Here is a 15,916-nt window from a genome sequence, read left to right as displayed (position 1 = left end):
GGAAGGAAGGAAGGAAGGAAGGAAGGAAGGAAGGAAGGAAAGGAAAAGGGAAACTCATAGAAACAGACAGTAGCATGGTGGTTCCCAGCGGCTTGCTGGGGGAAATGGGGAGGTGTTGGTCAAAAGACACAAACGTCCAGTAATTAGAGGAGTAAGTTCCGGGGATCGACTGTGCAGATGGTGACTGAAGTTAACAACACTGTATTATATACTTGAAAGTTGGTAAGAGAGTAAATCTTAAATGTTCTCACCACAAAAAAAAAAAAAAGAAAGAAATGGTAATTATGTAAAGTGATAGAGGTGTTAACTAATCTTACTATGGTAATCATTTGAATACATGTGTATCAAATCATCATATTGTATACCTTAAACTTACACAGTGTCATATGTCAATTAAAGCTCAATAAAGCTGGGAATAAAAACAATCATTTGCACAACCTAGTCAAAAGATAAAGTCACTTAGAAAAGAAACAAAAATCAAGCTAGCTTCGGGTCTCTCCTCAGCAGCCTGCAACATGAGAAGACACTGGAGCACAAAGCCATACGCCACTCAAAGGGAAAAAGGTGAGCCAAGAGCTTTCTGTCCAGCCAAGCTGTCCTTTAAGCATGAAGATATAGAAAAGAACATTTGAAAACCCTGGGAATATTGTTCTTGTGATTATTCCTTGAGGAAACTATTAGAACTTCAGCCAATCAAGAAATACCTTGGAAAACCAAAGCAAATGGACTTTTAAGTGAGAAACAAATCTATTTAATAATGGAAGTAAAACTAAAACAAACATGAGAATAAGCATATCAGAAGAAAATAAAAACTTAGTCTTTAAGTTGCTTACCTAGTGGTAATAACAGCAGGGTAACCAACAGGATAATGATGGTTAGGCGTAACAGCATCCATAATTTATTTACCTACCAACTATGTACCTATCTTGTACCTATGACCTCTCAACTGTGTACCAGGTGCTGTATAAAACACTGGGTGGCTCAGTTGGTTGGGTGTCTGACTCTTGATTTCGGCTCAGGTCATGATCTCAGGATTGTGAGATTGAGCCCCACGTTGGGCTCCACGCTCAGCACCGAGTTGGCTTAATTGGCTTGAGACTCTTTCTCCCTCCTCCCCTCCCCCCTCCTCTCAAATAAATAAATAAATCTTTTTAAAAAAATGAAACACTGTGTGTGGTATATACACACCCACACAATGTACACATACATATGTATACATACATAAACACATATTCACACACACATATATATATTCCTAACAACCCACAAAGCAAACACCATTATCCTCATTCATAAATAAGAAAGCTAAAGCTCAGATTGGTCAGGTACCTTAACCAAGATCACACAGCTTAGTGATAAACCCATACTCAGGTCTGACTCCAAAGCCAGGGCTCTTGATTCTACTGCATTTGAGTTCCTGGAACACAGGACAGTACCTTATTCTGCCTCATTATTTAACACAGACAATCTAATAGAATAGTAACAATTATTCCCATTTTGTAGATGAGGAATGGGAGGCAGAAAGGTTAAATACCTTGCCTAAAGTTACACAGCTATTTAAGTGACAGGGCCAGCCAGTGTGGCCGAGAGCAGTGCTAGGCAACAGACATATGATGCAAGCCACATATATAATTTTAAATTTTCTAGCAGCCACATTTTAGAAAGTAAAAAGAAATAAGTGAACTTAACTTTATTAATACATTTGCTATAACCCAATATATTCATATTATCATCTCAACATATCTATACTAAAAATTATCTGTTATTTTACATTTTTTCCATACTAAGTCTTTGAAATCCAGTGTATATTTTACAGTTGGACTCAACACATTTCAAGTGTTCAGTAGCCATAGGTGGCCAGTGGCTTCTGTACTGGACGGAGAAACTCTAGACCTACATGTGCCACCAACTTAATACCATACAAACTCTCTATTTTCCATTCTCCAGCATCTATCCCTGAAGTGTTATTTTACAAAATTAAAAAAAAAGTAAACAGCTATATTATCTCAGTAGTTTCCACCTCTACAGAAAAGCCATCCTAGGGTTAGAGTTTCACCTTTATAGAAGGTCACATTTATGTATGTCAGTGGATCATATTGTGTGACGGTGATCTGTTCTCCTTGTATTTTCTGTTCCCCATCTTCCTTCCATATTCAGGCAGATATCAGGCACATTGCAAATCTGCCCCAAAGGAGGCAGGGCAGAAAGACAAAGTAGCTGGCAAGACATTCTGGCTTTTTCTTTCGAAGCCTAAACCCCTAGGAGAGGCCTTAGGATTTACAGAGCAGGTAGCTTTGAAGAAGCAGGAGGGAGAAAGGAGTTGTCCCAGGTAAGGAGATTCCCCATAGTTTGGGGGAGAAGAGGAGAGGGTCCCAGGAGAAGATGGGAACTGGCTCCACATCTCTGTAGCACCTTGGGAGGTAGGCGCATGGTGAATCAGGCGGGGTAGGGTGGGGTCCACAAAAGACTCCCACATCCAAAGCTCAGCATGGCAGCAGCAGAGAACTGGTTGACCAGGAGTGGCCATAAGTAAAGGATGATGAATATTTATGGGGCAATTTGGAGGAACAGATGTCCAATGACTAGAGCCCCACCTGAAGGGTTTCATAGCACTGCCTTAGGACCTACAAACCTTGGGGAAAGCTCAGGAGGAGAACTCTGAGATAAACTGATGTTAATTTCCTGCCAGTCTGCTAGTATACAAGGGCCCTGGAATCAAAAATTAAACTGAATTCAAGAAATCAAAGAATATGACCAACCTTGTTTTTGTGACCATTCATATCTGACATTAGAGGCCTCACTTAGTGCACAGTGTCCCCCACACAAGCATTACACCCAAGCCAATTCACGTCTAGTCAATGGTTGTAACTATTGGAAACTGATGTGCAGAGAAGATGTGGCCTCACTACAGACTTGGGGAATACCAGTGACCTAAGATAAGACTGAGTTTCAAAGAATACCACAGAATACTTTTAAGTCCTAGTCAGATACAAAGCAATCAGCAGAAAGACCACTTGGGGTTTGCTTAGACTTATTAGTTTCCCTGACTTCCTGAGAATGCCCAGAAACAGGGATGTGGAAGATAATTTTGAAGAAGGAAGAACTATTTCAGCAGCACCAGCTGAAGCCCTACCAGCCAGGGCAGATGAAGCCTGTCACTGTGGTCAAGTGCAGGCTGCCATGTTTAGAGGATTAGGAAGTTCAAGTCCACAGATTCCTTAAGACCCAGCTACCAACACAAGGAAACCCTGCTACCTGCCTATATGACTCACACCTTAACCTCCCATCAAAGAGGTGGTCTGGGACACCTGCCAGGAGAATGTGGGGGAGGGTGAAGCCTGGCTCAGGCAAGAACAGTGAAAGTATTGTCCAGTCCTGGAGAGGGATCTTTTCTTTTTTCTTTTTTTTAATTTTATTATGTTATGTTAGTCACCATACAATACACCATTAGTTTTTGATGTGGTGATCCACGATCCATTGTTTTTGTATAACACCCAGTGCTCCATGCAGTACGTGCCCTCCTTAATACCCATCACTGGGCTAACCACTCCCCCCTCCCCTCTCCCCTCTAAAACCCTTGTTTGTTTCTCAGAGTCCATAGTCTCTCATGGTTCATCTCTCCCTCCAATCCCCCCCCTCATTTTTCCCTTCCTTCTCCTAATGTCCTCCATGCTGTTCCTTATGTTCCACAAATAAGTGAAACCATATAACTGACTTTCTCTGCTTGACTTATTTCACTTAGCATAATCTCCTCCAGTCCCATCCATGTTGATGTAAAAGTTGGGTATTCATCCTTTCTGATGGCTGAGTAATATTCCATTGTATATATGGACCACATCTTCTTTATCTATTCATCTGTTGAAGGGCATCTCAGCTCTTTCCACAGTTTGGCTATTGCGGACATGGCTGCTATGAACATTGGGGTGCATATGGCCCTTCTTTTCACTACATTTGTGTCTTTGGGGTAAATACCCAGGAGTGCAATTGCTGGGTCATAGGGTAACTCTATTTTTAAATTTTTGAGGAACCTCCACACTGTTTTCCAAAGTAGTTGTACCAACTTGCATTCCCACCAACAGTGTAAGAGGGTTCCCCTTTCTCTACAACCTCTCCAACATTTGTTGTTTCTTTCCCTATCCATTTTTGCCATTCTAACTGGTGTAAGGTGGTATCTCAATGTGGTTTTGATTTGAATATCCCTGATGGCTAATGATGATGAACATTTTTTCATGTGTCTGTTAGCCATTTGTATGTTTTCTTTAGAGAAGTGTCTTTTCATATCTTCTGCCCACTTTTTGACTTGATTATTTGTTTTTTGGGTGTTGAGTTTGAGAAGTTCTTTATAGATTTTGGATAAGAGCCCTTTATCTGTAGTGTCATTTGCAAATATCTTCTCCCATTCTGTGGGTTGCCTCTTTGTTTTGTTGACTGTTTGCTGTGCAGAAGCTTTTTATCTTGATGAGGTCCCAAACGTTCATTTTTGCTTTTGTTTCACTAGCTTTTGGAGATGTATCTTGAAAGAAGTTGCTGTGGCCGATGTCAAAGAGGTTACTGCCTCTTTCTCCTCTAGGATTTTGATGGATTCCTGTCTCACATTGAGGTCTTTCATCCATTTTGAGTTTATCTTTGTGAATGGTGTTAGAGAATGGTCAAGTTTCATTCTTCTGCATGTGGCTGTCCAATTTTCCCAGCACCATTTATTGAAGAAACTGTCTTTTTTCCATTGCATGTTTTTTCCTGCTTTGTCAAAGATTATTTGACCATAGAGTTGATGGTCCATATCTGGGTTCTCTATTGTGTTCCATTGGTCTATATGTCTGTTTTTGTGCCAGTACCATGCTGTGTTGGTGATCACAGCTTTGTAATATAGCTTGAAATCAGGCAACGTGATGCTCCCAGCTTTGTTTTTCTTTTTCAACATTTCCTTGGTGACTCGAGGTCCTTTCTGATTCCATACAAATTTTAGGATTGTCTGTTCCAGCACTTTGAAAAATGTCATTGGAATTTTGATCAGGATGGCACTGATGGTATAGATTGCTCTGGGTACCATAGACATTTTAACAATGTTTATTCTTCTGATCCATGAGCATGGAATGTTTTTCCATCTTTTTGCATCTTCTTCAATTTCTTTCATGAGTGTTCTGTAGTTCCTAGAGTATAGATCCTTTACCTCTTTGGTTAGGTTTATTCCGAGGTATCTTATAGTTTTTGGTGCTATTGTAAATGGAATTATTTCTCTAATTTCTCTTTCTACAATTGCGTTGTTAGTGTATAAGAAAACTGATTTTTTTTTACTTTAAATTTTTTATTGTTGTTAATCACCATACATTACATCATTAGTTTTTGATGTAGTGTTCCATGATTCATTGTTTGTGCATAACACCCAGTGCTCCACGCAGAATGTGCCCTCTTTAATACCCATCACCAGGCTAACCCATCCCCCCACCCCCTCCCCTCCAGAACCCTCAGTTTGTTTTTCAGAGCCCATCGTCTCTCATGGTTCGTCTCCCCCTCCGATTTACTCCCCTTCATTCTTCCCCTCCTATCTTCTTTTTTTTTTTTCTTAACATATGTTGCATTATTTGTTTCAGAGGTACAGATCTGTGATTCAACAGTCTTGCACAATTCACAGCGCTCACAATAGCACATACCCTCCCCAATGTCTATCACCCAACCACCCTGTCCCTCCCACTCCCCCACCACTCCAGTAACCCTCAGTTTGTTTCCTGAGATTAAGAATTCCTCATATCAGTGAGATCATATGATACATGTCTTTCTCCAATTGACTTATCTCACTCAGCATAACACCCTCCAGTTCCATCCACGTCGTTGCAAATGGCAAGATCTCTTTCCTTTTGGTGGCTGCATAATATTCCATTGTGTATATATACCACATCTTGAAAGCAACTGATTTCTGTGCATTGATTTTGTATTCTGCCACATTACTGAATTGCTCTATGAGTTCTAATAATTTGGGGGTGGAGTCTTTTGGGTTTTCCACATAAAGTATCATGTCATCTGCAAAAAGAGAGAGTTTGACTTCTTTGCCAATTTGAATACCTTTATTTCTTTTTGTTGTCTGATTGCTGTTGCTAGGACTTCTAGTACTATGTTGAACAATAGTGGCAAGAGTGGGCATCCTTGACGTGTTCCTGATCTTAAGGGAAAGGCTCTCAGCTTTTCCCCACTGAGGATGATATTCACTGTGGGTTTTTCAGAGATGGATTTTATGAACTTGAGGAATGTTCCCTCTTTCCCTATACTCTGAAGAGTTTTAATCAGGAAAGGATGTTGTATTTTGTCAAATGCTTTTTCTGCATCAATTGAGAGGACCCTATGGTTCTTCTCCCTCCTCTTATTAATGTGTTCTATCACATTGACTGATTTGCGAATGTTGAACCACCCTTGCATCCTGGGGATAAATCCCACTTGGTCGTGGTGGATGATCCTTTTAATGTATTGTTGGATCCTATTAGCTAGGATTTTGTTGAGGATTTTGGAATCCATATTCATCAGGGATAGCGGTCTGAAATTCTCCTTTTTGATGGGGTCTTTGCCTGGTTTGGGGATTAAGGTAATGCCGGCCTCATAGAATGAGTTTGGAAGTTTTCTTTCTGTTTCTATTTTTTGAAACAGCTTCAGTAGAATAGGTATTATTTCTTCTTTGAATGCTTGGTAGAATTCCCCAGGGAATCTATCAGGCCCTGGACTCTTGTTTTTTGGGAGGTTTTTGATCACTGCTTCAATCTTGTTACTGGTTATTGGCCTATTCAGGTTGTCAATTTCTTCCCGTTTTAGTCTTGGCAGCTTATAGGTTTCCAGGAAGGCCTCCATTTCATCCAGATTGCTCAGTTTATTGGCATATAGTTGTTGATAATAATTTCTAAGAATTGTTTCTATTTCCTTGGTGTTAGTCGTGATCTCTCCCCTTTCATTCATAATTTTGTTAATGTGGGTCCTTTCTCTTTTCTTTTGGATAAGTCTGGCCAGTGGTTTATCAATCTTATTAATTCTTTCAAAGAACCAACTTCTAGTTTCGTTGATCTGATCTACTGTGTTTCTGGTTTCTAATTCATTGATCTCTGCTTTAATTTTAATTATTTCTCTTCTAATGTGTGGCTTAGGCATCATTTGTTGCTTTTTCTCTGGTTCTTTAAGGTATAGAGTTAGTTGGTGAGTTCGGGATTTTTCTATTTTTTTTGAGTGAGGCTTGGATGGCTATGTATTTCCCCCTTAGGACCGCCTTTGCAGTATCCATAGGTTTTGGACCGATGTGTTTTCGTTCTCATTGATTTCCATGATTTGTTTAAGTTCTTCTTTGATTTCCTGGTTGACCCAAACATTCTTGAGCAGGGTGGTCTTTTGCTTCCAAGTGTTTGAATTTCTGCCAAATTTTTTCTTGTGATTGAGTTCCAGTTTTAAAGCACTGTGGTCTGAGAATATGCAGGGAATAATCTCAATCTTTTGGTATCGGTTGAGACCTGATTTGTGACCCAGTATGTGGTCTATTCTGGAGAAAGTTCCATGTGCACTCGAGAAGAATGAGTATTCTGTTGTTTTAGGGTGGAATGTTCTGTAAATATCTATGAGGTCCATCTGATCCAGTGTATCATTCAAAGCTCGTTTCCTTGTTGATTATCTGCTTAGATGATCTGTCCATTGTTGAGAGTGGAGTCTTGAGGTCTCCCACAATTAACGTATTGTTATCAATATGACTATTTTGGTTAACAGTTGGCTTATGTAGATGGCTGCTCCCATGTTGGGGGCATAGATATTTACAATTGTTAGATCTTCTTGTTGGATAGACCCTTTAAGAATGATATAGTGTCCTTCTGTGTCTCTAATTACAGACTTTAGTTTAAAATCTAATTTGTCTGATATAAGAATTGCTACCCCAGCTTTTTTTTGAGGTCTGCTGGCATGGAAGATGGATCTCCATCCCTTCACTTTCAGTCTGGATGTATCTTTAGGTTCAAAATGAGTCTCTTGTAGGCAGCATATGGATGGGTCCTGTCTTTTTATCCAATCTGCAACCCTGTGCCGTTTTATGGGAGCATTTAGGCCATTCACGTTGAGAGTGATTATTGAAAGATATGAATTAATTGTCATCTTGTTGCCTGTGAAGACGTTGTTTTTATAGATTGTCCCTGTAAATTTCTGCTGTGTATCACTCTTGGGGTCTTTCTCCTTTTATAGAATCCCCCTTAATATTTCTTGCAGGGTCGGCTTAGTGGTCACATATTCTTTCAGTTCCTGCCGGTCGTGGAAGCTCTGCATCTCTCCATCCATTCTAAACGAAAGCCTTGCCGGATAAAGTATTCTTGGCTGCATGTTATTCTCATTTAGTACCCTGAATATGTCTTGCCAGGCCTTTCTGGCTTGCCAGGTCTCTGTGGATAGGTCTGACATTATTCTGATGTTCCTCCCTCTGTATGTAAGGAATCTCTTCCCCCTAACTGCCCTTAGGATGGTTTCCTTGGTTCTAAAATTTGCAAGTTTTACTATTACATGCCGGGGTGTTGGCCTGTTTTCCTTGATCTTGGGAGGGGTCCTCTCTGCCTCTAGGATGCAAATGTTTGTTTCATTCCCCAAATTAGGGAAGTTCTCAGCTACGATTTGCTCAAATACATCTTCTAGTCCTCTCTCTCTCTCCATTCCCTCCGGGATTCCAATTATTCTGACATTGGAACGCCTCATGGTGTCACTTATTTCTCTGATTCTATTTTCATGGATTCTGAGTTGTTTTTCCCTGGCCTCCTCTTTTCCCTTTTTATCTATTATATTGTCTTCCAGGTCGCTTGTTCGTTCTTCTGCCTTAGTTACCCTAGCTGTTAGATTATCTAGATTGGATTGGATCTCATTGATAGCATTTTTAAGTTCTGCCAATTCAGCTTTCATTTCTGCCCTTAGAGATTCTATGTTGCCATTATTGATTTCTCCATTCTAGCCATTGCCTTCACAACTGATAGCCTGAATTCCATCTCCAACATCTTGGTTATATCTGCATCCATTTGTAAATCTGCAGCATAAGTCATAATCTCTGAGTCTTTTCTATTTTGGGGGCTCCTCCTCCTAGTCATCCTGTTGATGGGTCTTTGAGGGAATGTATAGAGTCCAAATTATGTATACAGTCCAAATGTATAGAGTCCAAATTAGAGTCCAGAACCCAAGCAAGATGCACCTGTTTTCTTGGGACCTTAGGGTTGCTGGCCTCTTGTTTTCCCAGCCTGTCTTCTGGGGGAGGGGCCTGCTACGCTGTTACTCAGGCAACCCTGTTTGGGCGGAGTTGCCCTGCCCCCCTGTGGCGGGGGATGGGCTCAGCGGGAACCAGTTTTTGGGGCTTTTGTTCTCTGGCAGCTTTCCCTGGCGGCTTTCCATGTCTCTTCCACGAGTCAGAGCAGAAGAGACTGTTTCCAACCCTCTGCCTCAGAGCAGAGAGACTGCAATCTGTTCTTCAGTGAGCTCTCCAGGCCACACCATCTCCATTTTCTGTCCATGCTGCTATAAACTGCAGCGCCCTGGGTTGTGTGCCCCGCCACAGCGCCCCCAGTCCTGCCTCCAGGTCAGAGCACGTCTCTGCCCGTTGTGCTTCTAAAACTGCCAGCCACCCCCAGATCGCACGCGCAACCCCACCGATCCGGGTTTCCACCCTGGGGGCTGCCCTAAAGTCCTTTCCCCGCCACTACTGGTCTGGGAGTCTGTGCCCCGTCCCCAGCGCACGAGGCTGTCGCTCAGCGGTGGTATAGGATCGCCACAACCAGGCACCCTCCCGCTGCCATTTATCCTCCAATAACTGCCTGCAGAATCACGGCTCCCTGCTTCATACCTCAAAACCAACCGCCTGCAATATTCTGTTCGCAGAGATCCAGATCTTCTTACATCTCAGGCTGGTTTCGTGGGTGCTCAGGGTGGTCTGGTAGATATCCAGCTCAATTCCGGGGAACAGTTGAAATAGGGTCCCCTACTCCTCCGCCATCTTTCCTAGTCCTCCTCAGGTCTACTGTTTTTTAGGTGACTCTACTCTGGAAATCCTGTATTTTTGAGCTGGAGACAGTGACTGGAGAAAACTCTGGCTTGTCCTCTCAGAGGAGGAGGACTATTAGTTCTATAGGCTGGAAGGCGCCGATCCTGGGCTGACAGGGCAGGTTTCTGGAAGAGTTCTCCTGGCTTGCGGCTGGCAATCCTTCTGCTGTGTCCTCACAGGACGGACAGCAAGCTTGGCTCTGGGGTCTCTTCTTACTAGGACACTAATCCTAAAGGATCAGAACCCCACCCTTACGGCCTCATTTGTCCTTAATCATGTCCTCAGAAGCCCCACCTTCAAATACAGCCACACCAGGGGCTGGGACTGCGACGTACTGTTGGAGGGGATCATCGAGAGGCCATGATGGCCGGTTGACCCGGGAGCTTGAGGAATCTTTTCTTAAAAAAAAAAAAAAGCCAAGAGTTCAGGGAAGCTCAAATGCCTCTGTTTTATTTTGCTTATGGATGAGATGAATATTTCATGATAAAAGACCATGAAGAGAACCCATCCTCATTAAGAGGGAAGTCAAGCTGCGGGGGGGCGCTGGTGGCTCAGAAGAGCTCAAGAAGGTAGCATCACTCCGGTCCCACAGTAATTAGGCTCTGTTGGTACCCCTTCTCCTCTCCAGCAGTTAGTCAAGCCCACAACAAAGACAGAAAGAGGCAAGGACACCTACATGGAGAGAAATACGGGAGAGGAGAGTGCTCTATGCCCCATGAATGTAAACATGAGCAGGGACCCAGCCAACTCTGGGCAGAAAGCCAAGGGGAAGGATGGCTGTGAGGACGGAAAGCACAGAACTACAGCTTCGGGTAGGCATTACCTGCCAGATTAAATCTCCTGCAATTCCTAAATCTAAACCAAAGATCCTGTTCTCTACAATGAGGAAAGCCCATCCAAGGGTGATGGAGCATGCCTAGATGGGCTGGAGCCTGGGCTGGGAGGAAGCAGAATCTCTAAGGCAGGAAGTCATCCCCGGAAGTGAAAGGTAAGAAGTCCACCCAGGGGTCAGGTTCCCACACCCAACTCCTGGGAGCCTAGGGTTATGACCCAGCCAGCCCAATGCTACCAATGTCCTGCAAGCCCAATGCCGGCCAGTGACCTGGCCCCACCCTCTTGTAGGTGACAAACCATTTCTTTTTTAAAATGTGGAGATTTTGCTTCAGGAAATGTGGATGGCTGAGATCATGTCATGACCTTTGCAATATCACTATTGCACCCTACACACACACACACACACACACACACACACACACACTTTCCCTTTGTCATTACTCTGTGCTTGCTGGGTTCAGGGGATGTCCACAGCAGGCGAAAAACAGTCTGCACAATTCCCCCTAATGTGTGAGAAAATGGGAATGAGGTAGTGCAAAAAAGATTATGAAATTTTTAACTGATCTATCTTATATACCAGAGTATGTGAAGAGAGATTCCTGCCTCCCCTGGTTTCTGGACCCTTCCCAAACCACCATTAAAAGATGCTGTCCTGTCAATGACTCAAAGGCCACAAGCAGATGCCTTATAAGCAGCCCAAGAGCAGAGAAGGGAGAGGAGCATCAGGAAGGAGTCCTCAGAAAGGCAATATGCAGAGGGAACAGAAAAACCCAAGCATAGGTAGTGGGAGAGACATCTTTGAGGGTTCAACTGAGAGTGAATACGTGTTGCTCTAAGGAGGCAGCAAACATTTAGATAGGGCTAGAAAGTAGGGGCCCTATGCAAAAGTGAGGTTACAACATGGGGCAGGACCGAGCAAGTACTACCGTGCTTGACCAATACAAAACTTTAGCAAGAGCTATGAATGTACTCCCCAAATATTTAAATTTAAAATAATGTCATTTCAACATACCTATGTTTCAATTCTTTGATATTTTCAACCACTTTAATAAGCCAGAAACAATCATTAAAAATAACAAATTAAAACGTGTCCAGAGGCATACATTCTTCTCTTTACCTCAGGCTCCCATACGACTTAACACATCATCTTTGCTGGAGCTTACCTTTATTTAAAATTGTGACATCTTTGATCACCATGGATTTTTTGGCATTAATTTTGAACTTTTAAAACACGGCACTGTAATCTTATTTAAAAAAACACATGAAAAGATGCTCAAACTCACTAATCATTGGGAAAATGCAAATCAAAACCAGAACAAGATACCACCAGACACCCATGAGGATGGCAACTAACCAAAACCAAAAAGATAACAAAAAAAAAAAAAAAACAGAAAACAACAGATGTTGGAGATGATGTAGAGAAACTGTGCACTGTCAGTGGGGACATAAAACAGAGTAGCCACTGTGGAAAACAAAATGGAGATTCCTCAAAAATTAAAAATAGAATTACCATATATGATCCAGATATTCCACTTTAGGGTATATATTCCAAGAGCTGAAAGCACAGTCTCAAAGAGATATTTGTACCTGCATGTTCACAGAGGTACCACGCACAAGAGCCAAAAGGAGGAAGCAACCCAGTGTCCACTGATGGATAAATGGACAAACAAAACATGGTCTATACATACAAGAGAGCATTATTCAGTCTTCAAAAGGAAGGAAATTCTGACACACGCTACAACATGGATGAACCTGGAGGACGTATGCTAAGTAAAATAAGCCAGACACAAAACGACTTCTATGAGATATTTAAAAGTCCATTTCAGAGACAGGAAGTAGAATGGTAGATGCCACGAGCTGGGGGAGATGAGAATGGGGGTATGTTGTTTTAATGGGTACAGAGTTTCAGTTTTGCAGATGAGAAGAGTTCTGGAGATTGGGTGCACAGCAATGTGAATGTATTTAGCTCTACTGAACTATACACTTAAAAACAGTTAAAATGGTACATTTTACTTTACATACATTTTACTACAGTTTTTAAAACAATTATTTGTCTTGACTACAATTTTTCCACATTGGGGTAGTGCACGGGGTAATGGGAAGTCATACTCTGAAAGCGAATTATCTGGAGTCTAAAAAGTCAGTAATAGCAGGAAAAGCAAATTTCTTCCAGTTGCCAGGTCAGTTCTCTGAGCAGTGTCCCTCCAACCATTCACTTGACAGTCTCTCCTTTCCATGCAACAGGAGGCACCAAAAACTCCTGAGCAGGTGTTCCTGGGGTGGGGGGGGGCGCCCTCCCTCCCCAGCCCAGAGAGGGGCCCAAGCAAATTCATACTGGCAAATGCTTGACCCCAAGGGTGGGAAATGGGGAACGGGACCTGAGCAGGAAGGACTGATCATCTGCCTCTGAGACCCTGGGTTGGGTTGGAAACCACACATTTTCCAAACCAGAATAGTCTGTCAAGGATTTCTGGGCAGTTTTTGAGTGGGAGAAATGCAATGTTGGCATTTCTGGGACACCGTGATTGATAGAGGAGATAAGATCGTGTATTTAGGATCTGGGCTCTCTCCTCAAATTCAGAACGTGGGATCACTGAAATGGCATTAGAACAGCAGGCCATGCTCTGAGCACTTCAGACTAAGAAAATGGTTTAAACTATAATTTAATTTGTATGAGTCACAGGGTTGGGGAAGATGGTAGATGCTGAAAATGTAAGCTATGCAGCCAGATCAGTTTCCCTTTATTACTAAGTTGCCAAGGAACACATAAGCCAAAACTGAACCCCTTTACAGAAACTGGCATGCTTTGGGAAACCAGTGACACCTCACACACTTTACCCTGATTCAAACATTGACCACTAGGCTTAAGCTTGTAAATTACTTTCACTAGGCATGGCATACATCCCGAATTAATTCTTTTTTGTTAGATTAGCGTTATTAACCTTGCTTAACAATTGACATTTTTTCAAATTCTCTGGAGATAGCCACTTCGCCATCAGAACAAAGGCATAAGCTACCTAAAGCAGTGCCACCAATGAGCTCTAACAGAACCTCTCCCTTGCTCGCTTGGGGGCACTAAGAATCTGAATCCACAAAGTATGTTATCAGGGACAGGCTCTGTGACTCAAACTCCTGCCTTGGTCTCCTGACACCCTAGCCCCTTAATGCAACTGCCTCCTCCTCAGGCCCCATGCTCTCCTCCCAGGAGCCTCTGTAGCACCATCATGTGAACAGAGGAACCTGTTAAGCAGATGTATAGTGCAGCTTCTTTGCTTCTCGCAAAGAGTAGTTCTTGCCTTACATTGAAGCTAGAGATCTCTGTCAATAACAAAATGAGTAGGAGGGTGGAGGTTGGGATGGGCTCTCTCAGACCTCTAGCTGGGTCACACTGCAACATCTCACACTCAAACACGAGCTTCCTTCCCTGCTTTTCTCAGCAGGGTTCACTCGGTGTCTTTGGCACTTCGTAATTTCATCAGCCCCAAAGAAACTCCCACCTCTTGGTTTTCTGCGTAACCTTCCAGCACTGTTTTTTCCGAACCTACTCCTCACTGATTTGGTGACCTCATTTTCTATGCCTGTTAAACTCTGGAAAAAAAGGGGAAGTTCACTCTGCCTCCGCAGAGGTTCCTGTGGGGCCCTGGCCCTCCCAAGAAGCAGGTCAATCCGCTGTCTGCCGTCACTGACGGGTGGGGCAGCAGAAAACCCACAAGATGCGTTGGCATCCTCACTACAGCATCGGCTAACCTGGGCAGCAGAGCGGTTCTGCCTTCCCAGGAACTGAGTCCAGCACTGAAACATTCAGGCCACATCTCCAGAAGGTTCTTAAGTTCGTTCAACGCACATAACTTAGGCCACTTCCCTGGGTGGTAATAAACTTATGCCTGTTGCTAGGCTGAAAGATTCAGCAGTAATATCATGAACTGCCCCTGGACCATATAAATAATGAAAAAGATTCCATTAGTCCCTACCTAGTACTTTATTTGTTAAAGATACAGAAAATCACACTGTGTTGTTGTGTGTTTTTTAGATCCCAGGTACCTGGAGGGTGTTTTCCTTTCAGTCTCCTTAAATTCCAACTAATTACACTGTCACCATCCTTTACGGCAAGTGGGGGAAACTCCACACACTCTGTTCTCTCTGCAAATGCATGGAATCTGAAACAGGAAGAGATTTGCAACATTAGGCTAGTAGTGCTACTTGTGCATGTCTTCTCATTCTCCCAAGACCGTGAACTTGCTCTGCTGTGGTGCCAAGCATCTTAGATGTTTCACGGCCATTCCCTGTACCTGGTCAGTTTTGCCAAAACAAAAGACAGGGAGGCAAAACAGAAGATCGAACTGTGAATGTTGTTGGGATTTTAACGCATGACTCTTCTCTTAGAGGGTAATTAACTCACCCAAATGGTATGTATTGACCCTGGAAAAATGATACCCTCTACCTTATATTTATCCTTCTGTTCCCGGGGTTCAATCATGTCAACAGAGTGTTGACAAGCCAACAGTCTAATGAGGCCTCAACAGTGCCCACAGCCCTGTGGGTTCAGTGTTGAAAGCTGGTGACAACAGGCACCATTGGCTCATCTGCCAGTTGCTGACGGGCTTCAGTCAACTTTAACTTGGCAAATATGCACTTCCTCAGAAACTAAGCAGAAACACTAATGAAAAGAATTCTTGTGTGGACAAGTTTTTAGGGCCTGACTCCTCAAAATGTGATCCGAGGGGCAGCAGCAGCACCCGGGAGCTGCTTAGGGATGCACATTCCTGGGCCCTACCTGGAGCTGCTGAGTCAGAATAAGCACTTGAACAAGATCCCTGGGGGATTCAAGAAGCGCTGTTGTGGTCTACAAAATGAGGGGCTAAGCACACCCTTGACAACCTGGAATCCAAAAAGTCAATGATAGCAGGAAATTTCTTTCAGATTAATAGATCATCTCTGGGTGATGCTCCTCTGACCCCTTAAGAGTTCCACCTTTGCCTGTTTCTCAGCACAAAGAGAATCCTGAAGCAGGGGTTGGGACGGACAGATGGATGCACAGATGGTAGGAGAGGTGTGGGG

General features: G+C 43.0%; 1 protein-coding gene across 10 annotated transcripts in view; it reads right to left on the bottom strand.

Annotated features, from left to right (window-relative positions):
- Nucleotides 1-15,916, bottom strand: part of VWA3B (von Willebrand factor A domain containing 3B) — a 246,473-nt gene that overhangs the window by 180,375 nt on the left and 50,182 nt on the right. For all 10 annotated transcript variants that reach the window (XR_012379855.1, XR_012379857.1, XR_012379860.1 and 7 more), the window contains one exon: nucleotides 14,900-15,015. Coding sequence is in view for 3 of the 10 variants with exons in the window: in XM_073897813.1 (XP_073753914.1) it covers nucleotides 14,900-15,015 (116 nt within the window). In the remaining 7 variants the exon portion in view is untranslated. The remainder of the gene's footprint in view (nucleotides 1-14,899; nucleotides 15,016-15,916) is intronic.

The sequence above is a fragment of the Callorhinus ursinus genome, unplaced genomic scaffold, assembly GCF_003265705.2.
Source record: "Callorhinus ursinus isolate GAN/ISIS: 27379988/994484 unplaced genomic scaffold, GSC_fseal_2.0 scaffold10, whole genome shotgun sequence".
In the NCBI taxonomy this organism is placed as follows: Eukaryota; Metazoa; Chordata; class Mammalia; order Carnivora; family Otariidae; genus Callorhinus; species Callorhinus ursinus.
This window is presented reverse-complemented; position numbering and strand designations above follow the sequence as displayed.